General features: G+C 50.8%; 1 protein-coding gene across 5 annotated transcripts; it reads right to left on the bottom strand.

Moving 5' to 3' along the window:
- Nucleotides 1-154: 154 nt before the first annotated feature.
- Nucleotides 155-21,069, bottom strand: KLHL40 (kelch like family member 40). Of its 5 annotated transcripts, none has more exons than XM_072726588.1 (7): nt 20,601-21,069; nt 5,822-7,064; nt 4,329-4,489; nt 3,848-3,955; nt 3,496-3,681; nt 1,545-1,691; nt 155-708 (listed from the first exon to the last, which is right to left on the bottom strand). In XM_072726588.1, exons 2-7 carry the CDS (start codon nt 6,980-6,982, stop codon nt 597-599), a joined length of 1,875 nt encoding a protein of 624 aa, XP_072582689.1. In that variant the 5' UTR covers nt 6,983-7,064; nt 20,601-21,069; the 3' UTR covers nt 155-596. The 5 variants fall into 5 exon arrangements, with proteins under 5 accessions (XP_072582689.1, XP_072582691.1, XP_072582690.1 ...); XM_072726590.1 differs by lacking the exon at nt 20,601-21,069 and adding an exon at nt 10,940-11,153; XM_072726589.1 differs by lacking the exon at nt 20,601-21,069 and adding an exon at nt 8,608-8,699.
- Between the last annotated feature and the right edge of the window lie 2,486 nt (nt 21,070-23,555).

Raw genomic sequence — 23,555 nt, 5'->3', positions numbered from 1 at the left:
GGAGGTTCTGGGTTACAGGGAGGTGGGTCAGGCTTCCAGGATGTGGAGGAGATACCCACATGGGGTGCGGAGGCCACCGACCTGGGCAACCCAGCAACTGACATTGACACCCGGAATCTTCAACCACCTGGCCACTGACTCTCGGAGTACCTGATTTCAGACCCTGAGCTACTTGCTCAGAAGGCACTTTATTCCTCTTAAGGAAGGTGACTCATCCAGGCTGCGGGGTGCGCTTGAGAGGGACACTCCCCATCTGACAGGCAAGGAGACAGAGTCCTGTGGGTAAATTCACCTGCACACAGGCTGGCTGGGACTGGCCTAGAACGCAGCTTGGGAACACATCCCTGTGGTTCTGGCTAATGGAACAAGGAGACCAGGGACATGGAGATACCAGAGAGCCCCAAAGCTCCCGGTCCCTGCTGGAAAGGCCAGGACTGGGCAGCGATTCCCCTCCCCTGCTGAAGCAGCGCCCTGGTGGCACAACAGGATCCAGGTGGGCTCTAGCCTCTCCCGGCCTCCTCTCTGGAGCCCCTGGAAGCCTGGGCTTGTGTGGCCACAGGATGGGAGGGCTGCTCGGTTCAGACCTCCTGCGCTGGTCACATCTTGGTCAGGCGCAGCACGTTGAGTCGCACAGGGAGGAAGGTGGCACCAGCTGCGTAGGCAATCTCCCGCAGGACACCCTCCCACTTCTTCTCCTCCTCGTTATATCTGGGGGTGGGAGGGAGTGGGGACAGAGCCACAGAGCCAGGTCAGCCTAGTAGTGCAGAGTGTGCCACGGTGGGGAGCAGCGTCTACTAGGCCTACCTCTGGAGTGTCCCCACAGCCCCAGGCCCCTCTCCAGAAAGGTCAGGTCCTGGAGAACTCTCATGCCTTGGGAAAGGGGGCCCCTCAAAGGCCCACCTCCAAAGAACAGCCACCTCCCTTTCCAGGAAGGGTCACCTCTCAGGGAATGCCACAACTTCAGGAAGGCCTACATCCCCACAGCCCCTTCTCTGGAGAGTTCTGTATGCAGCACTCCAGAAGACCCCCCAAGACCCACCCGCCCCCAGGCTTCAGCAGTGGGAATAACTGAAGGTATGGCAGGAGCTCCAGACACTGACACCTTTTCCACCCCCAGGAAGGGTCAGCGTGGAAAGCCATGGCTCTGAGAAGTTGGTGTCCAGCTTCTTTTCAATCCTGGCCCCAGCTCTCCACTCCAGCATGAGCACCCAAAGGCGGAGCGGGGAGGAAAGGCCTGGCTGCCTCTTCAGGGGACCCTCTACTCCCTGGGGCCTGTTTCTGTGGGTCTGTGCCCTAGGCTTGGGGCAGCTCCTGACTGCAGCATGCTTGACGCTCCACAGTGAGGCATGGTGCCCTGTGAGCAAACCAGGACTGTGCCAGCCAAACCGGAATAGAACCAGGCTGAGCAAGGCATGTCTGCCATCCCTTCCCCACGGGACCCCCTGGAAGAGGGATCACCCCACCCCGAGATGAGCTTGCCAGGCGCCACTGAGGGGCATCAGCCTTGCTAAGGTTTTCCCTCACCCCCCTGGGCTCTGGCTCACCTCCAGATGTCGTTGAGCTCTGTGGGGACCAACTCTCCAGACTCAGTCTCCAGCGTGGCAAAGCCACCAATGGCATAGAGGGTGCCCGCCAGGCTGACCAGGCTGAGTGAGCTGCGTTCTTGCGGGAAGGCCTCAAAGGATGCCCACCTGGTGGGGAGGAGAGGGTGTGAAGAGGTACATCACCCAGGGGCCTCAGCTCAGTAGCCCCAGTGCCCACAGCTTCAACTACACCCCTTAGAAACCCAAATCCCAGGCACCCATGCTCCCCGCACAACCTCCAGTGTCCTGCCCCTCCCAGCACGGCCCTCTGGTGTACCCTGTTCTCCTACCTCTCCCATCTCCCTTCCTGGTCCGCTGGTCATTGCATCCAGCCCGGTACAATCCACCATGGATCTCCCCACTGACTATCCTTTGCTCCTGAACTAATTCTTCCTTGTTCGCTACCTCTGCGTCCCTGAGCTGTCCTCCCTGGTACCCCTGCCCCATCCTTCTTCCCCTCTTCACTGCCCAATTTCCATCCCTACCCTCCAAAACAGCTCTCCAATCCACAGTCACCACGGAGCATAAAATTCAGGCACAGGACACACCTCTGCTGATGTGACATTCTCATCTCCCACCTGCCTAGCCTCTCATGTCCTCAGACTCCTTCCTGGATAATGCATCAGCCCCCACGATCCCTCAGGGCTCAGGCCTCAGCTTCTCCCTCTTTCTCCTAAGGGAGCCTGTCCCCTCCATTTACTGTTGGCCCCAGATCTCCCCAGTTCAGCATTCTCTCTGCCCTAATGGGCTCCTCTTGGACACTCCAAGGTCCTTCAAATCCACATGTCCTAACTGGACCCTCACATTTCCCATCTAACCCCAATGGTTCCTCAGAAGCATCCACTTCTCCCTCTTATCCCCAACATTCAATCAATCTCTAAATTCTGGTGGTTTTTTTTTTTTTCTATCTCCTAAACTTTTGCTACTCAAAGTGTGGCCCATGGACCAGCAGCACCAGCATCACCTAAGGGAAGGGTTGTTAGAAATACACACTCAGGCCCATCCCCAGGCCTGAGAATAAGAAAATGCATTTTAACATGATCCTAAGGGGATTTGTGTACACCTCACAGTGTGAGCAGCACTAGCCTGTGTCTTTCTCCGGTGCATCCCCTCTGCCGCATCTCTGCTGTGCCCCCATCTCCAGGCCACCACTACCTCCTGCTGCTTTACAGCTGTACCCCTGCCTCCTGGGAAACCTCTAATCTGTTCTCTACATCCGCTGTCACCTAATAAAACACAGATGTGAGCCTAAAACCCGTCACAGGCATTTCACTGCCCTCAGGGTTAAGTCCCTCTGCCCTGCTTGCCACCTCTCCAGCCCCAGTGCTTCCCCCCCTCCCAGCCTCCCTTCACCCACCATACCCTATCTGACCTGAGCTATGACCTTTCCTCCAAAGGGCCTGCCTCATTTTCTCCTAACTGCCTTGGCACCAACTTTCCTTTGCCTGGGGCATCCTTCTCCCGCCATCCTTTTTGCTGGCTAAGTCCAAACAGATTGCCAGCTGTTTTCTCCCAGGGCAAGAGCGACTTCTGTCTTGGTCACTACTGTATCCCTAGCACTAGGCCACTGCCCCGGGTATGGGCAACCCAGCAACTGACATTGACACCCGGAATCCCGGGTATGAGTCTGAATGAGGAAGCTGGCACCTCCCACCCCACCCCTGGAGCTCTCTCTCTTGCAGACCAGGCTGGCCCCTAACCCTTGCCCCAAATTGTGGGGGAAGCCAGCCTCGATGCTGCTTAGGAGAGAGGCTATTTCTGTGCTGATGTCCAAGCTCAGCAGCAGACCCCCAGGAGCAGTGACTATGGTCCTGCCAGGGCAATCATGGAGAGAGGCAGTCACAGTGCGCCAGTCACAATGGGGCCCTCGCAGTCCCTGGCTGCCAGTGGGAGGGGCGGCTAACAGCCATACTTGTTGTCTGCGATGCTGTACACTTCAGCTGAACTGGTCAGCCCCGTATCTGTGACCCCGGCCGCCACAAAAATGCGGCCATCATGGATGGTGGCCCCGAAGAGGGAGCGGGCGGTCTGCATGGGTGCCAGCTCCTTCCACTCGAACTTCTTAGGATCATAGACACACATCTTCTTCAGGCACTTCCTGGGGGGTGGGGGGCAGGGAGTGAGAGGGAGGAAGCCCCAGCACCGCGCCCCTCCGTCTGGTGCAGTCGCCCCGACCCAGTCCCCGGCGGCCCGGGACGCTGTGTTCCCGCTCTAGCCTGCACCCTGCACCCTGCGCCTGCGCTCGCCCCGGGCCCGAGCCTCACCTGTCACTGCCTTTGCCGCCAATGACGTAGACCAGGTCCATGTGGGAGAGCACCGCGTGGCCGTACACCTCGTAGGGCAGCGGGTCCGATTCGCCCCATTTGAACGACCTGGAGGAGGGCGCAGCAGGGCGAGCGCCGGGTTCAGGGGTGCGCTGGGTCCCTGTCTCTGCTTTCACCCACCCACCCAGCACGTATTTGGGGTGCACCCGATGCATTACCGGCACCTGTCGGGTCCCCGCTCCCACCCCGCTGCCAACCGCCCCGCCCCCATCCAAGCCCGCCTCCCGGCGCGGCCCTGGGCTCGGGCTCTGTCTGGCCCCCACCGCGCCGCTGTCCGCGCCCTTGTCGCCCCCCGCGGGCTTCGCCACGCCCTCGGCCACGCCCTCGGCCACGCCCTCGGCCACGCCCCTCGGCCACGCCCCTCGGCCACGTCCCTCAGCCACGCCCCTCGGCCACGCCCCGCCCTCCGCTCCCCGCTCACAGCCGGTCGTAGCACATGACCGAGTCTAGGCTGCGCTCGCCGTCCTTGAGCTCTCGGCCGCCGACCACGTAGATGGAGTTGAGAGCCTCTCCCAGGCCAAAGAGGCAGCGCGGCGAGGGCAGCGGCGGCATCCCCAACCACTCGGAGTCCAGGTGGTCAAACTGCGGGCCGGGGGTCCAGTCAGTCACCGGCCCCCAGGCCCCCCTTCCCCAGGTGAGCCCTGCCCGGCCTCCCCGGGTCACAGAGGAGGCCAGGTCTCCAGGCAGGGCCAGCGAAGCCTGGAGGTCATCCCTGGAGGCAGTGCCCTGTCCTCCTTCCAGGCTGAGAACTACCGAGGCCCTCTGGAGGTGGGCGCCCGGGCACCAGCATTACAGCACCACGATGGGGCACCCCACGCAGAGCCCTGTCCCTTCCCCCGCGTACAAATCCGAAACTGAAGCCTTCCTGTCCTGTTTTCCACCCCATCCCACCAAACAGAAAACCTCCAAATACAGCTCTGCCACTCATCTCCTACAACCTACAGTGTAAGTCTGCGACCCTGTGTACCGCCACAGTCTCACAACCATATTTGTGGTCCATCTTTCTGGAAAGTTTTCTGAAGGCTGAGCAATGTGCTGATGAACACTTTATAACCATCTGTAACCTTCAAACAACCTTATCAAGCAGGAAGAATAAATATCCCCAGTTACAAAGGGAGGCCCAGAGAAAATAAACAATGCCGGTGATAGGCTTTGGCTGGTAACTGGTGGAGCTGCCCCTCCGCCTCCCTGCCCCCAGTTTAACCCTGGTACCAAGCTGTCCCTCGCCCTTCTCACACCTGGTCAGGCCTCACTGGGCACACCACTCACTGGGCTCATTTCTGTCTGTCTCTAGTTCCCCATTCCTCAGGCAGAAGCACCCTAACTTCCCCTTCATGTGTCCAAATTCCACCCAAATGACAAGACTCAAACCTACATGGCCAGTCACCAGGAAACCATCTCTGCCCTCTGAGATCCCACACAACACTACAACTCGGACTGGCCACCTCACTCTACTGGTGCTTTCTGGGCCTCAGTCTTCTCATCTGTACAATGAGAAGATTAGGAGGGATGGTCCCCTTGTTTGGGACACTCTGTTCTATGCTCCAGTCCTGGCTTCATGCAAAGGTCCTGTCCCAGGCCCCTACACTGACCTTGCTCCCCCTTCTCACTGTGCCTGACCCCAAACCCTGTGCAGAGAGATAGGGCCTCCAACATATCTGACCATCCTGGGGCTCACATTCCCCTGAAACTGAGACATCAGAGTTATGCAGCTAATTGTCCACTGCCTATAACTGTCTTCGACCTTCAGGCAAGTGGCTGCCAGTCAACCTCCCTGGTCTACATCTCATCCTAGAACCCAATGACACCCCTCAACAAGTAGACACAAGCCTCTGCTGGGCCCCAAAGCTGACCCCGCCCCACCCCGTTCCCGGAACCCAGCACTGTCTGCCCCTCCTAGGGCTGGGCAGGCACCTGTAAGAAGTAAGCACTCATGGGGTCCTCTTTGTTGTCCTCGTTGTAGAAGAGGCCCCCAGCCACAAAGACCTGGTTCTCCTTGGTCACCAGGCTCACGTGGTTCTTAGGGATCTGAGTGGAGAGGGAGGCACAGTAGCACTCGTTGGCTGCTGGGTCATAGGCCACGGCTCCCTCCTCACTGATCATGAAGATGAGGTCCTGCAGGAACATGCCAAAGCGCAGGGTGTCGTTGAGGATGCCGGGAATGATACGTTCCGCCTCGTCCTCGTCCTCCTCTGCCTTGGCTTTGTCCGTGCCCTTGTCAGCGGCCTTGGCCCCGGCCGCCTCCTTCCCCTTGTCCTTCTTCTTCTTGCGCAGCACCGTGAGGCGGCCCTCGTGCGCGTCCTTCACCATCTGCACCTTGCGCAGCAGCTCGGGCTGGGCGCGCACCAGAGGGTGCTTCTCCACGCGGCTCTCCAGGAAGGCGCGCGGCAGCAGGCGGCAGCGCACGCTCTCGAACACGGTGGGCAGCGCGCGCTGGCGCTCCTCCTGCGCCTTGGCGTCGCCGCTGCCGGCCCAGCGCATCACCGCCTCGAACACCGCCTCCTCCTTCTCCACGTTGAGGCCGTCGCTGGAGATGATGGCGATGAGCTCGTCGGCCGAGAGCCCGAGGAAGTCGGCGTCGCGCGACACGAGCGAGAAGCGCGCGCAGATGAAGTCGCGGGCGGCCACGGCCAGGCGCGCGCAGTCGAGCAGGAGGCCGAGGCGGAAGACTGCCAGGCAGTTGGCCAGACAGAGGCGCTTCTGGAGGAAGGACACGCAGATGGTGAAGATGGACGGGATCTGGAAGCGGTGCGCGGCGGCGAACAGGTCCTGCACGCTCGCCTCGTCCAGCGCGATCTCCGACGTGTACAGGTAGTGCAGGACCTGGGCCACCACGTCCGGGGACACCTCCTCCAGCCGCAGCTCGCCCGCGCGCTCGGGCTCGGCCAGGAAGCGCGCCCGGAAGTAGGGGCTGCAGGCGGCCAGCACCAGGCGGTGGCACGGGAACTCGCGCTCCCCGACCCGCACCACGCAGTCCAGGAACTTGCCGTGGTCCAGCATGTCCTTGAGCCCGTCCTGCAGGAGCGTCTGCTGGTACAGCCGCTGCTCCTCCGCCTGCTCCAAGCCCAGCGTCATGGTGGGTGGCTTGGGGGCCTCCTGTCGCTGGTCCCCTGCTTTCCTTCTGGGTCACTCAGTCTCCGCAGCTGTCTCCGCAGGGCTATATATAGAGGTGGACGAGGCCGTGTAAGGCGAGCTGCCCGGCTTCCTGCACATGACGCTGCGGGGTCAGACAGCTGGGCAGAGGCCCCCTCCCAGAGAGGCCTTGCCTCAGCCCCAGGGGCTCATGGGGCAGGGGTGGGGTACCTGGGCCCCTGAGGCCCTCGCTGCCTCATTTCTAAATGGAGCGAGCGAGGCCAGGCATTGATCACATTGCGTGGTCAGGCGGTGCCCCTGAGGGGAAGGGATGAGCAAGCTCTGCCCCTTAGTCCTCATAAGGAGAAGCACTGGTGTCACTCTTCCAGGGTCTCCCTCCCTTCCTGCCTTCTGGGACTTTCTGTCTTCCTCCCTGGAGTATATCTCACCCCAGACTCCCCTGGGTACACTGTGCCTGGGTTTCCTGTTCGATGAGCTTGGAAAGACATCCAGTCATTGGGGACCTTGTTGCCTCACATTTAAAAGTGGAAAGGAGCTAGGACGCCTGGGTGGCTCAGCATCTGCCTTTGGCTCAGGGCATGACCCCAGGGTCCTGGGACTGAGTCCCAAATTGGGCTCCCCGCAGGGAGCCTGCTTCTCCTTCTGCCTATGTCTCCGCCTCTCTGTGTCTCTCATGAATAATAGATAAAATCTTAAAAAAAAAAAAACTAACTAAAATGCAAAGAGCTTTACCCCTTTCTACTCCAGGATCAGAGACCGTCCTTAGACCATTCAAGACTGCAAGAGGATGCCTTAGGTAAAGAGGGTCACAGCTTTTCTGAAGGGCCTGCACAGGTCACATGGCTCTGTTGAGCCTCAGTTTCCCTTTCTACACAATGGGAGTTGGATGGGTTCGATTCTAAACGTCTCAGCTCCAGTGCTGCTGAGGTTCAGAAGCACTGAGTGGGTCCCTGGGGGTACACTGTCACAGGGTTTTAGCATTGCAAGGTGTCAGACGAGCTAGAAAAGTAATTTCCTGGGATTCAACTATTCTAGGTATTTAAACTCCCAGGGTTTTCGCATTCTAGGGGAGTGACATTCTGGATTCTAGTGTTCAAAAAATAACACTCTAAGAGTTTAATGTTCCAGGATAGCTGTCTATGCTTACTGTCCCTGATCCATACTAAGCTTGACTGAGCCTACCTTGGCTTTGGGGCCCTTGCACCTTGTTTTCTGTCTAAGGGGTGTCCAGGGTAGAGACACAGGATAGCCAGTTCTGATGCCCAGCCTTCTCTGGATTCCTTACCACCCTCTGCCCCCCGCCCCGCCCCCCGCTACATACAAACACACACACACACACACACACACACACACACACCAGCCTCAGCCACCAAGATTAACTTGTTCCCAAAGTGCCAGAAGCTGCAGCTGTGGGTTAAATTTAGCCCCCAGGACACTGGTGTGAACTGTTATGGGGCATTCTCCCATCATTCCTCTGAGTCACTTGTTTATAACCTCAGGCTTGAGGGGCCACGATGGGCCAGGGCTGAGTCACCTCCCCTTTTGTGATCTCAGAGATGTCACTGCCTGTCCCTCCTGAGCAGTGCATTCAGCCATCATTTGCTCACCCCACCGGCAGGTCTTAGAGAGAGGCACAGCAGCCAGGCAGGTCCTGGAGGTAGTCCTGTCCGTCTTGTGGAAAGGACCAAGTCTCACTCCCAGAGTTCCAGCCCAGCCCCCAACTGTAGGGCATTTCCAACAAGCACCATCAGAGAGTAGCTCAGGCACTGAGAGGCTGAGCAATTTGGCCAATCTCATAGCTGGCAAGTGGCAGAGCCAGGATTCAAAGCAGATCTGCTCACCTCCAAAGACTGTGGGAATCTCTCCCTACCATACTGCTTCCCACCAATTAACAATAAAAAATTAGTGGTAGCTTCATTTTCCAAAGACCAGGACAGAAAGTACATAGTGAACAATTATGTTTATCAAATGACTCAATGACGTATTTTTAGATTATGATGAATCCCATAGTGCTCACTCCCTACCAGGCATTCCAGTAGCACATTAATATGTGGCTCATTCATTCATCAAGAACCCACTGGGCACTCTTCTCAGTGTTGAGAGTTCATCAGTGAACACATCAGGCAGGAATTCCTGTCTTTATGAAGCTTATGTTCAGCCAAAGCAGTGGGTGGCATGGTCAGCAACAAGTAATTATACAGGATGTCAGATGATAATAACTGCTAAGTAATGAGTAGCAGAGAAGGGGGCATGGGAGGGGTAGTGGTGGTAATAATTTTAGTGGAGTAGTCAGGATGGACTCACTGAGAGGACTCCATTTCAGCATGTTCAAGCCACAGGATAGGAGGATTCTGGGGTGGGGGGTGGGGGACAGCTTGAGCAAAGATCCTGAGGTAGGAGTGCACCTGGCATGTTCTAGGAACAGCTGGGAGGAAGCAAGAAGCTGGTAGGGCTGGAACAATGAATGATGAGGTGAATAGGAGAAGATGAGGGAAAAGGGGTAAGGGTGGGGAACCATGTAGGGCCATGTGGGCCAGTTTTTCCCTTCAGGGAAATGGGGAGCCACTGTTTATTTCTTAATTATAATTATGGGAAATGCAAACATATCCACAGGTAGAGAGGATAATATGCCAATTTCCCATGTACCCACCTCCCCACTTCAGCAACTATCTAGTCATCAACTCATGGCCAATCCTGTTTCACCTCTGACACCTGCCCTCCACTCTGGTAATTACCCAGGGAGACGACCAGGGATTGGACATGAGTACAGGACAGAGAGGGACAAAGCCTGACTGTGGCTTTCCGTCAAGTCAAGGGAGAATGTCATCTCACTTCATCCTTTAAATTTTTACTCATTTATTTTTTTAAGATGTTATTTATTAGAGAGAGAGAGATTGAGGGAAGGAGAGAGAGAGAGAGTGAGTGAGCACAGGCAGGGGGAGGGGCAGAGGAAGAGGGAAGCAGGGAGCCTGACTTGGGGCCCAGTCCCAGGATCCGGGATCATGACCTGAGCTGAAGGCAGATGCTTAACCAACTGAGTCACCCAGGTGCCCCAAATTTTTACTCTTTAATATTATCCAAAATGATGAGGTAGGTATTATTTACCCCCTTTTACAGAAACTGACATTTAGATGGCCAGCAAATAGAGATCAGTCTTACCATGTTTTTGTTTTTCTTTAAACAGCTTTGTTGAGGCTTAAGTGACATACAATGAATTGCACATATTCAAAGTGTACGATTTGGTTAAGTTTTTTCAAAGATTTTATTTATTTATTTGAGAGAGAGAGAGCACACGAGCATAAGATAGAGATAGAGAGCATGATGGGAGTGGGGCGCAGAGGGAGAGGGAGAAGCAGGCTCACCCTAAGCGGACAGCCTGATGATATGGGGCTTGATCCCAGGACCCCGGGATCGTGACCCGAGCCAAAGGCAGATGCCTAACCAACTGAACCACCCAGGCACCCACAATTTAATGAATTTTGATGATATATGTCCCTGAAACCAGCACCACCATCAGGTTAGAGAACATATCCATCAGCCATGTGTCCTCATGCCCTTTAATTCCTCTCTCATCTCTCCTCACCAAATCCCCAGCTAGACAGTCACTGGTCTGCTTTCTGTTACCATCATCCATTCACATTTTCTAAAGTTTTATATAAGCAGAATCATAGACTGTGCTCTGCCTGTCTGTCCATCTTTTTGTCCTGACTTCTTTTACTCAGATAACTATTTTGAACTTCATCCAGTCTGTCTACTCATGTTCTGCCTTCATTAGGAATCTTAGCACATCACAAGAGTTATTTAAGAAAAATGCCAAGTGAAATTCTTGAGAAAATTTACACTCATTTTGCCAAGGTCAGAGAACACCTTGCATATGCGCCAAGAAATTCTACAAGGTCTGTAGCCCTCACTGCATGAGCAGTGAGCCTCACTGCTCACCCAGAGGTAGGCCTGTGGGCTGGTGACTTCACTGCAGAGTATTTGCTGGAGTAGCCACGGTAGGTGTCCATTTGTGACAGACATTTGTGACACTTGGCGGTCTCCTCCCATCTCCTAAGTAGTCTTTCTGTGCTCAGGACAGTCCCACAGCAGTGGTCCTTCCCCAAGGTAGAAGCCAGAACTTCTGTTCTCAGCCTCCCTGACCTCTGACAGCCTAGAAGGAAAAAAAAAAAGCTATTGATAGCCAAAGGACCTCAAAGAGACAGATCAGGGTGCAGTGAAGCCCCCCAGTTCACAAGGCCTTTTATGCATGCTGACTGCCACTGGGTTTTTGGTGTTGCACTTTTAAAAAACTATTGAAAAGATGACTTCTGGCCTAGACAATGTGGGACTCATTTCTCCCTGTTGTTTGCTATTAAGTACAATTATAAGCCATAGAAATATGCAAGAGGCAATTAAAGCATAACTCTGAAAGGTGGGAGAAGGATGACTAATTGGTTTGAGACCCTAAGAATAAAAGAACAACTCAGTAGCAGGTGTCACACACACTCAGCCGATCAAAGATGACCTGGGTAGGTTTATTCCTCTTGCAAATGGAACAGGAATCCCCTGACAATATCAGACAAATGTAGCATCACCAACAAGGGGAGTTTGTCAGAAGCCCATGAACAACAAGCAGCCAGAGGAAGCGCTCTCCTTCCTGGCCTGAGACCCACCTCCCCTGGGCAACCTGGCCTGGGGAAACTCCTGCTTTCTCTAGCAGCAGCAGGAGGAACAGGTGGGCACCCCAGCAGTACCAGACAGGCCAAGCAGGTGAAAATAGCACTGCAAAATCTCTGGAAATTAAATTGTCATTGGAACCTCAGCCCACAAAAGTAGGCCAGCACCTGCATGCCAAACTTAAACAGGGCAACTGCCTGTTTATAAAAAAAAAAGAACCAAATAGAACCCAAAGTCTACTAACATAAAGCCAAACTGTCCAGAGTACGGTTAAAAAAAAAGTGACCTATCATAACAATAACCAGGAAAATCATCACTTGAATGTAGAAAGAATTAGCCAATGCTAACACTGACATTAATCAAATGTTGAAATAATCTGGCAAGGATTTTAAAGCAGCTATCATAAAAATGTTTCAACTATCAGTACAATGCTCTTGAAATAAATTTGAAAAAGAGAAAAATCTCAGTAAAGAAGTATAATTATATAGAAGAGCCAAATGGAAATCATGGAACTGAAAAACACAATAACAGAAATAAAGATCTGCTAGATAATCTCAATAGAGGAGAGAGATGACAGAGGATAAAATCAGTGCACTTGAGGACAGGTGAATAGGATTTACCCAATCTGAAGAACAGAGGGAGAGAGTAGAGTGAAAAAAAAAATGGATGGCATCTTGGGCCTGTGAGATAATAACCAAAGATCCACCATTTGTATTGTGAGAGTCCCAGAAGGAGAGGAGAAAGAGAGAAGGACTGGAAGAGTAATGGAAGGAATAATGGCTGAAAACTTGCAAAATTTGGTGAAAGACACGCACCTGTAAATTCAAAAGCTGAGCAAAACCCAAACAGGGATAAACCCAAAGAAATCCATGCCAAAATACATCATAATTAAACTTCCAAACACTAAAGACAAAGAAAAAAATCTTAGAAGCAGCCAGAAAGAAAAAAACACATTACCTATATGGGAACACTAATTCAAATGATGGTGGATTTCTCATGGGACACCATGGAGGCCGAAAGAAGTGGCACAACATTTTTCAAGAACTGAAAGAACTGTCAGTGATGAATTCTGTATTCAGTGAAACTATCAGGAATGAAAGATAGATAATTCCAGGGAATCTTAAAAAACAAAAACAAAAAAAACTTTAGGAACTAATAAGTGGGCTCAGTAATGTTGGAGGGTATAAGATCAACACATAAAGATTAAACACATTTCTGTCTACTGACAATGAACACGTAGAAACCAAAATTTAAAACTTAACACCATTTATAATCACTCCAAAGACATTGAAATATTAATGAATATACTTAACAAAACACATACAGGAGCTATGCTAAAAATTATAAAATGCTGATAAAAGAAATCATAGAAGACCTAAATAAATGGAGAAACATACTATAGTCATGGATTGGAAGGCTCAACACAGTAAAGATGTCAGTTCTCCTCAAATTGAACTATAGGTTTAGTTCAATGCCTATCAAAGTTCTAGAAACATTTCTAATAGACATAGACAGACTTTTTCTAAAGTTTACATGGAAAAGCACAATCTAGAATAGTTAAAGCAATCTTAGCAAGGAAGAATAAAGTGGGAGGAATCACTCTACCTGATATTAAGGCTTCTTATGTAGCACTAGTAATCAGGATTGTGTGGCATTGGCAGAGCGCCAGACACATAGATCAATGGAGGATATAGAGGACCCAGAAATAGATCCAAATATGCTCAACTAATTTTTGACAGAGGTCAAAAGCAAGTCAATAGAGGAAAGAGATTTTTCAACAAATGGTTACAGAGCTATTAGACATCCAGAGGCAAAAACAGCAACACTTTCAACTTAAATCTCACGCCTTATATAAAAATTAATTCAAAGTGGATCATAGACCAGGGGTGTCTGCGTGGCTCAGTGGCTGAGCGTCTGCCTTTGGCTCAGGATGTGATCCTGGGGTCCTGGAATTGAGTTCCGCATCGGGCTCCCTTGCAGGGAGTCTGCTTCTCTCTCTGTCTATGTCTCTGCCTCTCTGTGTGTCTCTCATGAGTAAATAAAATCTTTAATTAAAAAAAAAAAGGATCATGGATTTAAAATGTAAAACATTGAAAATAATCTTGAAAAAAGATGAACAAAGTTGGAGGTCTCACACATTTTTATTTCAAACCCTACTACAAACCTACAGTAATCAAACTGTGTGGTCCTGGCATATAGACAGATATATAGACCAGTGGAACAGAACAGAGGGCCCACAAATAAAGTCTCATATATGGTCAAATGATTGGTGGCTCAGGTACCAAAAGCATTCAATGGGGAAAAGGCAGTCTTTTCAACAAATGGTGTTCAGAGAACTGGATACTCATATCCAAAAGAATGAGGTTGGACCCTTGTCTTACACCATATACAAAAATAAATTCAAAATGTAAGTGCAAACATTAGAAAGCTTTTGGAAGAAAACATGGCTGAAACTTCATGACATCAGATCTGACAATTTCTTGGATATGACACTAAAAGCATAGGCAACAAAATTAAAAACAGATTAGCCTACATCAAAACGTAAAACTTCTGTACATGGAAGAACACAATTGACAAAAAAGGCTACCCATGGGATAGTAGAAGATATTTGCAAGTCAAATAAAGGATTAATATCCAAAAAATATAAAGAACTCCTAAGACTCAACAATAAAAACAGGGACAGCCCCAGTGGCGCAGCAGTTTAGTGCCGCCTACAGCTGGGGGTGTGATCCTGGAGACCCCAGATTGAGTCCCACGTCGGGCTTCCTGCATGGAGCCTGCTTCTCCCTCAGCCTGTGTCTCTGCCTCTGTCTCTCTGAATAAATAAATCTTTTTAAAAAATAAAAAAAAAAACCCTGATTTTAAAATGATCAAATAAGGACACCTAGCTGGCTCAGTCAGTAGAATGTGCAACTCTTGATCTCAGGGTTGTGAGTTCAAGCCACATGTTGGATGTAGAGATTACTTAAAAATAAAATCTTTTTTTAAAAATGGGCAAAGGTCTTGACTCAACATTTTTCCAAAAAGAGGTACAAATGCCCAATAAGCACATGAACACATGTATAACATCACTTATCACTAGGGAAATGTAAACCCAAACCACAAGATACCACCTCATCCATTAGGATGGCTACTATTTAAAAGCAAACAAACAGGAGTTGGTGAAGATGTGCAGAAATTGTAACTCCGTGTGCTGTTGGTAGGAATGTAAAATGGTACAGACACTATGAAAAATAGTATGGTGGTTCATCAAAAAATTTAAAATATAATATACCATATGACCTAGGAATCCATTTCTGGTTATACACCCAAAGGTATTAAAAACAGGTTTACTCATGTTCATTGCAGCATGACTCACAATAGCCAAAAGATGAGAGCTACCCAAGAGTCCACCAACAGATGAATGGATAAATGAAACATGGTTGATATACAAATGGAACATTATTCAGCCTTAAAAAGGATGGAAATTTTGATACATGGTACAACATGGGTGAACCTTGAGGATATTATGCTTAGTGAAATAAGTCAGTCACAAAAAGACAAATATTGTATGATTCCACTTATATAAGATACCTAGGATAGTCAAATTCATGGAGGCAGAAAGTAGAATGGTGGTTGTCAGGGATTGGGGATGGCCATGGAGGCATAGGGGGTTAGTATTTAATGGGTACAGACTTTTAGTTTTATGGGATGAAAAGAGTCCCACGGATGGATGGTGGTGATGGTTATACAGCAATGTGAATGTACTTAATTCCACTGACTGTACATTTAAAAATGGTTAAGATGGTGACTTTTATGTTGTGTATTTTACCACAATTTAAAACACACACATACACAGAGTCTTGTCAGTCTCATTACTGGAGTTGGCTCTTAAAGAATAAAGTAAGCAAGCATCTTTTTTTAAAAATGTGAAAAAGGGGCGTCTGGGTGTCTCAGTGGATGAGCGTCTGTCTTTGGCTCAGGTCATGATCCCGGGGTCCTGGGATTGAGTTCCGCATCAGGCTCCTCACAGGGAGCCTGCTACTCCCTCTGCGTATGTCTCTGCCTCTCTCTGTGTGTCTCTCATGAATAAATAAATAAAATCTTTAAAAAATAAAAAATAAATTAAAAATAAAAATGTGAAAAAAAACTATAAAAGTCTTAGAGAAAAAAACAACAACAGGAGAGTAGCTTGGCATTTGGCTAGGGAAAGAGTTCTTTAGACCCAACACCAAAAGCATGATCTATAAAAGGAGAATTTGATAAATTAGATCTCATCAAAATACATAACTTATGATCTTCAAAAGCCCATGTGAAGAGGATGGAAGGACACATTGCAGACTGAGAGAAAATATTTGCAATATCTAGACACACAAGGAAATCTCAACGCTCAACAGTAAAAAAAAAAAAAAAAAAAAAAAAAAAAACCAGAAAAACAGCAATCCAACGGGAAAACAGGTAAAAGACTTGAACTGATATTTCATCAAAGATGATGTACAGATGGCAAATCAACTCCTGAAAAGATGTCTGATATCATTACTCATCAGGGAAATCCAAATTAAAACCACAATATCACCGCACATCTGTCAGAGCAGCTAAAATAAAAAATCGTGACAACACCCAAATGCTGGTAAAGAAGAGAAACCATATCCCTCATACATGGCCAGTGGGGCTGAAAAGTGGTACAGCCTCATAGAAAACACTTTGGCAGTCTCTTATAAAACTAAACATGCCACTATTTACATAACCCAGCAATTGTCCTCTTGGGCATTTATCCCCGAGAAAGTAAAACTTAGGTTTATCCAAAATCTATACGGGAATATTCATAGCAACCATATTAGTAATGGCAGAAAAATGAGAAACAGCCCTGTTCTCCTTCACTGGATAAATGTAGTACGCACGAACTATGGAATAGTACTCAGCAACACTTTTGGGTCAGTTGCGTCAGTCTCCAGGCAATTAGGCTGAATGAAAAAAAGTCAGTCCCAAAAGATTGCATACCATATACATTAATATAACATTTTGAAATGACAAAAATTTTCAAATGGAGAACAGATCATTGGTTGCCAGTGCTGAGGGACAGAGTAGGCAGTCACAGGAGGGGGTTGTGTATAGTGATGGAATGTTCTGTCTCCTTTGTTGTGGTAGATATGTGAACGTACACATGTGATAAAATTCTATAGAAGTAAATACACACACAAGTGAGGACAAGTAAAACTGGGGAAATCTGGATAAGATCAGTGGAGTGTCAATGTCCTGGTTGTGGTATTGTACTAGTTTTGCAAAATGTTATCACTGGGGGAAACTAGGTACAATGTACAGGAGGTTTTCTGTCTTCTTTTTTTAAAAAAGATTTTATTTATTTATTCATGAGAGACACAGAGAGAAAGGCAGAGACAGAAGCAGATTCCCCATGGGGAGCCTGATGTGGACTTGATCCCAGGACCTTGGGATCACGCCCTGAGCTAAAGGCAGACGCTCAACCAGCTGCATATGAATCTGTAATTATCGCAATAAAAACTCCAATGAAGAAAATGATCAAAGATCACCCAACATTTAAGGAAAATCTCATTTAAAAAAAAGTCTCAGGCAGCCCAGGTGGTTCAGCGGTTTAGCACCGCCTTCAGCCCAGGGCGTGATCCTGGAGATCCGGGATCGAGTACCGCATCAGGCTCCCTGCATGGAGCCTGCTTCTCCCTCTGCCTGTGTCTCTGCCTCGCTCTCTCTGTGTGTCTCTCATGAGTAAATAAATAAAATCTTTAAAGAAAAAAAGTCTCATAAGAAACAAACGAAAGGAAAGGAAATTAGAAGCAACAAAGATAAAAATTAGTTGGAAGCAGAAAAAAAAATCAAACATTGCTAGTAATGGTATCAGAAAGACGCTTACATAATATAATATAGGGTAAGTGCTATTTAAAAAGGAACTTCCAAAAAAAATAAATAAAATAAAATAAAATAAAAAGGAACTTCCAGAGAAACATAGTAGAACTTTTGGAAATTGAAAAGTATAATGACAGAAATGTAATACTCAATAGAAAGGTTAGAAAATAAATTTGAGGAAACCACCCAGAAAGTAGAACAAAAAAGGCGAAGACCAGGAGACTGGGTAAGAGAATGAGAGAAGCCGCCCAGAGGAGCTGAAGAACAGAGAAAAACTTGGAGAAGAAATGGTTGAAAGCCATAAATCAGGAAAATTTCCCAAACTGACAGGGATCACCGAGTACCCCTCTCAACAGATGAGACAAAACCCACACCAAGCACATCGCTGTGAAGGCTCATGAGGCTGGAGGCAAAGCAAAGGCCCTGAAAGCTTTAGAGAGCAGGAAGCAGGCCACACACAGCTTCAGGAGTCAAGACGGGATGGGGCTTCTCAGCAGAAACACTGGCATCTAAAATCCTGAGGTGGGGATCCCCGAGTCGCTCAGTGTTTAGCTCCTGCCTTCGGCCCAGGGCATGATCCTGGGGACCTGAGACCGAGTCCCACATCGGGCTCCCTGCATGGAGCCTGCTTTTCCCTCTGCCTGTGTCTCTGCCTCTCTCTCTCTCTCTCTCTCTCTCTCTCTCATTCTCTCTCTGTGCGTTTGTGTCTCATGAATGACTGAATAAAATCTTAATAAATAAATAAATAAATAAATAAATAAATAAATAAAATCCTGAGGGAAAATGATTTCCAACTTAGAGTTCTGAACCCAGGCAAACTCATCCCATGTGAGGGTAGAATAAAAATAGTCAAGATCTTCAGGATTTCGTGCCCTGAAGTGGTCCCAAAGAGAAGCTACATTGTAGGGTTAGGGAAAAAAGTAGCTCACTAAGACATGAATCTTCTAGTTAGTTTTCTGCAGTAAACTATAAGGGACACAGTCTCAGCAGAGTGTGTGATAGGGAACGTAGGTCTGGGGATGCTGTTAAGCGGTAAGTGTCCTTACGGGAGATGGCGTCACTTTTGGGCACACCAGGGCCATCCTGCTGCACTGCTCCCGAGCTAGGGTGACAATGAAGCCAGGTTCTGATGTCTCTAGCTCTGCTGCCTCCTGCATTACTAGGGGGGGACCGATCACATCGGGTCTGGCCATGGCTTCCCATGTGCCCATAAGCCCCACCTCAGGAAGCCCCTGGAGGATGGGCTTCACCAAGTTGCAGGAGCTTACCCAGATAGAAGAAGAGAGAGGATTGGGGGAAATGGGAGATCCGCCTAGGAATTGGCAACGGGGATCCTCAGAAGAATGGGTGATCCCATCAAGGCTGTGGGGGGAAACCAACCAGTCCAGAGCTGAGTGAGGGCTCTGGAGGGACACTGCCAAGAGGGAGCTGATAGGACACCTGCTGTGTGCACACATACAAGAAGGAGAGTTACAGTTATGGCAGAGTTAAGGGACACAGAAGTGATAAATACCCAGACGCCGATGTAACCACATTTTAAAAAGAGACAAAAGTAAGACATTGTACAGGAAAGGAAATGGAATCATATTCTATGACATGGCTTCGTTGAGATCAGTGTTTACATAGTCATAATAATATATACACTGAATGTTAATCTAACCCCAAGTAATAACATAACTATCCTTGAAGAAAGGGGAAGAGAAGCTGTGTGTGTGTGTGTGTGTGTGTGTGTGTGTGTGTGGAGTGTTGAAGAAAGAAACCAATGAATGATACCTAACACTGAATCAATCAGGAAGTAGGAGTGGAGGTGTGATTTCATAGGCATGAAAGTAAACCACCAAAAATACCAATCAAATTGGAACTGGTTGCCTATTGGGAGTGGGGAAAAGAAGAAGTACAGGCAACTGCAACTTTTGTTTTGTTTTGTTTTGTTTAAAAAAAAAAAAAAAAAGGGCTTCCCAGAAATATCTGGCTCTTTCAACTATGTCTAAGAAAAAATTTAATTGTAAAAAATAGATATTTCCCCAGGGATTCCACACAAAACAGTGCTGTGTGGCACCAGGCTGTACTCACAGCATGCACTGGTCTTACCCAGCGCCCAGGAGCAGCTGATGTTATGGAGGGTGGCGTTGTCCAGGGAAGGATCCGTTAGGGAACAAGCCCCCAGACTTCACCTTGCCAGGCCGGGAGCTTCCTAGGGGATGCAGTACAAACTCCAGAGGAATGCATGTGCCACAGTCTCTCTCAGGATGTTTGGGTCCCAGAACCAGGACTCGGGATGGGAGAGGGACCTTTTGTGGCCACCCAGGGCCTCTGGACAGCCTTTTCCCATTGGTGAGTGCTACCTGCCTGAAGTAGAAGACATGCTTGCCTTCCCAGCCTCTGTTACAACTGGGGTATAAATATAGGGCCCACCCTCCAGGACATGGGTTGTTAATGAGCTGTTTGGTCCCAAAGAGCAAAACCAAGGGAGAATTAAGTGCTGCAGAGATGCCGCCAGCACCCATTGGTCTCCTCCTCCCAGCTCAGCGTGACTCGTGCCTAAGCAGCACTGGAGTATGAAGTTGGGAATGTTATTAGAATGGGGGGTTGGGGACTGAAGGGAGAGGCTGCGCAGAGAGGCATTATGCAAACAGATGGGTAGCAGGACGGCTGGAGAGCAGAAACGCAGAGCAGAACACCAAGAGTCTAGGGGAGCAGCCCAGTCCTTGGGCTCATCAGCAAGCCTCGTTTTCGGGGTGATCTGGGTGAGCCTGTTCCTTTCCATCCAAGAAGGTGGGCTGTGTGGGAAGGTGCAGGCTCCCAAATTCTGGGACCTGCTGTTTGGACCCCTGCCCTCAGAGGGCGTGCGTGCAAGAAGAGGAAGCCCTAGTCCTGGGACAGGACCAGCTCCCCCACTCCCATCTCCAGCCTCCACTTGTCAGCGTGGCCTCACAGAGCGCAGCACCTGCACCTCCTCTCTGGCTCATGAAGCCACCCTGCCCTCCTGCTCAGACCCCTCCTCACGTACCTTGGGCCAAAGTGCCAAAAACAAAGGGGCTTCGTTCACCATGTGGCCCGGAGCCGTGGCTCCGTATATTACCTGTGCAATGAATTAATTCATCGGAGGTCCCCATGGAAAGCCGTCTGCTGCCTCCTTGGAGGGCACTAGCTGCCTTCCATGGGAGCTTTTGTCTTCCTGGCGCCCACGTCAGCATCTCTGATGGCTGCTGGCTCCTTCAAACCGCCCTTTGCCTGCCAAGCGCTGAGCACACGAGTGGGAGTGGCCCCTGCTGCCCTGGGGCTCTCGTGGCTGCACGCCCGGTGCTCGTGGAAAACCATCCTGTGGGGGCCCTGGCCTCCTGTGGGTGCTGCCTCTGGGGATCTCAGCATCAGCACCCCAGGACCTCTCCTCTTTCAATTCCCTTCTGCATCCAGCTCAGGACCAAACATCTCTGCTCCTGCCTCAGTTCCTGCCTCCGCGTGTTCCTCAAGCCCAGCCCGCCCTAAGGGGGAGACGGGGTCTGGAGCGGCTCCGGGGCACAGGGACCCATGCAGCCTGCCGCTGAGCTGCTCGGCTTCCTTGCTCTGGTCCAGGTCTTTCCAGCCAGCAGGCGGGGCAGGCAACATGTAAAGAAGAGGCTGGGCCAAGGGACAGTTGTACGGATTTTATTCCCCTTCACTCGTGTCCTCACCCTCCTGCTATCGTCCCCCCCTCATGCACTTGGGGCCCAGACATCAAAGGTCCACACGTCTGGCACAGCCATTCCGCCACCGCTGAGCCCCCAGGGAGGGGAGCTGTGGCAGCACACGCCAAGGTCAGAGGCCAAGGCTCTGGCCCGGCCCGTGGCCCCACCTCATCTCTCTGCTCATCCCCAGCTGGCCCAGGATCAGGGCGCCCGGGGGAGCTGATGAGGGGGCAGCCCCAGGTTTCAGACCCGAGTTCTGGCCAAATGGGCTGAGAAGTTCATCTGGACTGAACCCTGGCCCCCCAGCCCCTCTGCAGTGGGAGGTGATGATCCTGACCCCAGTTCCCTGCCACCAGCCCTGGGAAGTGGGTGACAGACACCCCAGTCCCCTTCATCCAATATCTAGGTGCTTGTTCATTTGTTTTAGAAACAAAAGGAAATGTAAAAGCTGGTAAAACAAGAACCCCGACCCATACTGGCACTGCTGAGGTTCCATTATTGCTTCAGACCCTTGTGATCTGGCTGGAAAGGAGCTCCTGCCCACACTGGCCCAAGGGGAAGAGAGCATTTAGCACCAGGGACCAGGGCTCCTGCCTCCCAGGGACAGGTAGGGGACAGGTGGGACAGGTGCCTCCCAGGAGAGGGTTTGACTGTGCCCACCCACAGCTACAATGACCCTTTTGACCAGAGGCCAGCCCACCGTCCGGACCCGTGTGCTCAGAGGAGAGGTGTATTAGAACAGGGAACCCAAGTCCTGGGACAGAGTTTTGATACCCCGCCCCAATACTCATCTCCAGCCTCTGCTTATTAAAGTGTGGCCTCACAGGCACCTGGCCTGGCCAGGGCCGCCCAGGCTCACTCAGTAAGGCTGCAATGGGGCTAGCTGGTGACAAGGCCACTGGTCCCTATGGGAGACCCTGGTGTCAGTGACAGGGGTTGGGGAACCCATGGGGGTCCCGACCTACAGCACACTGGGGGAGATCAACTTTTAGTGGGGCAAATGTGAGCCAGCTCTGAAGAGCTGCCAGGCACTGGGACCAGAGGCTAGAAGTAGCAAGGAAGAGGAGGAAAGAGAGTGGGGGGGACCCTGAGGACGTCATGGAAGCCCAGAGATCAAAGGGCGAGGGGGAGAGGGAGCTACGGTAAAGCAGGAGCCTGGAAGCCTCAGCATTGGGGTCGGGGAGCTGCAGAACTGCGGCCAGGCCAGACAGGGAGCCTTCCACTCTGAGTGAAGGGCCCACCTTCTCTCTCCAGAGGGACGGCAGGACCGTTCTGAGAGTACGTCTGTAGGCTTTGGCTCACTGCCCTAGCCCTATGATGCTGTAGCCCCAAACACAACTAGGCCAGGGCACCGCCCCCTCTGTGCCCAGAGAACAGTCAGAGCTGTGTAGCTTGGATTATAAATCCTCAAATCACTTGGGCTTCTCGGACCTGCCCACATCTGTACAGAATAAAGTGCTTCGTTTATTGATGATTAAAATGTCCCCAGCCCCCAGCCAGCGCCACGGGCCTCACAAGGAGGTCAGAGGGGTTCCAACCCCCTCAGCCCTTGAGCTGAGGGGGCCCAGTCCCCCACCGTCCCCCCCTGCCCCCTGCTGCTGTCCCCTCCCTTGGGCTTAGGCCTCTTCCCACTCCAGCCATGCTTGGGAAGGTGGTGGTGTGGGGGTAGTCATGGGGGTTTAAGGTGCAGAGTATAACAAACAAAACTGTATAAACACAAAAGGAAAGAGCTTAACTAGGAAACACGTAGCTTATGGAACCTTCCTCCCCTTTTTAAAGGCAGGAAATAAAGACGTTAAATGACAACAAAAAAGGGGTGTCCTATTAGTGCCAGCCTCATGGGGGCAAGCGTGGGGCACAAGCTGGGGCTCCCCCAGAATCCCCACCCCCCCACCCTGGGGGCCTGAATGTGTGGGCTTCTCACCGACAGTGCTACAGGTACCCAGCCACAGTGCAGAGGCCCAGGAAGGACAGGGGTGCTGGACACCAGCCTGGAGTGGGTTGTGGCCAGGCCTAGGAAGAGGAGGAGGCCTCTGCCTTCTGAGCAGGGATGGGTACAGACACACACACATCTCCTCTGGTGCGGAGAGACGACCAGGGCGGCTGGTGAGGACCCGGGGGCTCTGTGAACAGCAGCCCCGCCCCCTGCCCCACTGATAGCACCTTGAAACCTTCAAACAGTGCCTCCTTCTCAGGACCTGCCCTTGGGGTTCTCCCATTTGCAGGGACTCTTGGACTGCAGCCCTTGGGATCTGGTGCTGCGGGAGCCAGCCCGTCTGCCCACCCAGGGCCTAGCTCCCAGCCCCCTGAGGCCCAGTGGCTTCTGGGGATGTCCTCTCCTGGACTTGGCGACCTTGGTGCAGCCTGGT

The sequence above is a fragment of the Vulpes vulpes genome, chromosome 11 (genome assembly GCF_048418805.1).
Source record: "Vulpes vulpes isolate BD-2025 chromosome 11, VulVul3, whole genome shotgun sequence".
Taxonomy (NCBI): domain Eukaryota; kingdom Metazoa; phylum Chordata; class Mammalia; order Carnivora; family Canidae; genus Vulpes; species Vulpes vulpes.
Note: the sequence above shows the minus strand (reverse complement) of the source record. Positions and strands in the feature narration are given on the sequence as shown.

What these genes read in the sequence shown, in the direction of transcription:
- KLHL40 (XM_072726588.1), bottom strand. Translation starts at nt 6,982, where the DNA reads ATGACGCTGGGCTTGGAGCAGGCGGAGGAGCAGCGGCTGTACCAGCAG. An exon ending in GGCGGCAAAGGCAGTGACAG is followed by an intron (nt 3,682 to 3,847) that starts GTGAGGCTCGGG and finishes CCCACCCCCCAG; the next exon opens with GAAGTGCCTGAAGAAGATGT. An exon ending in TACAGCATCGCAGACAACAA is followed by an intron (nt 1,692 to 3,495) that starts GTATGGCTGTTA and finishes CCTCCCCACCAG; the next exon opens with GTGGGCATCCTTTGAGGCCT.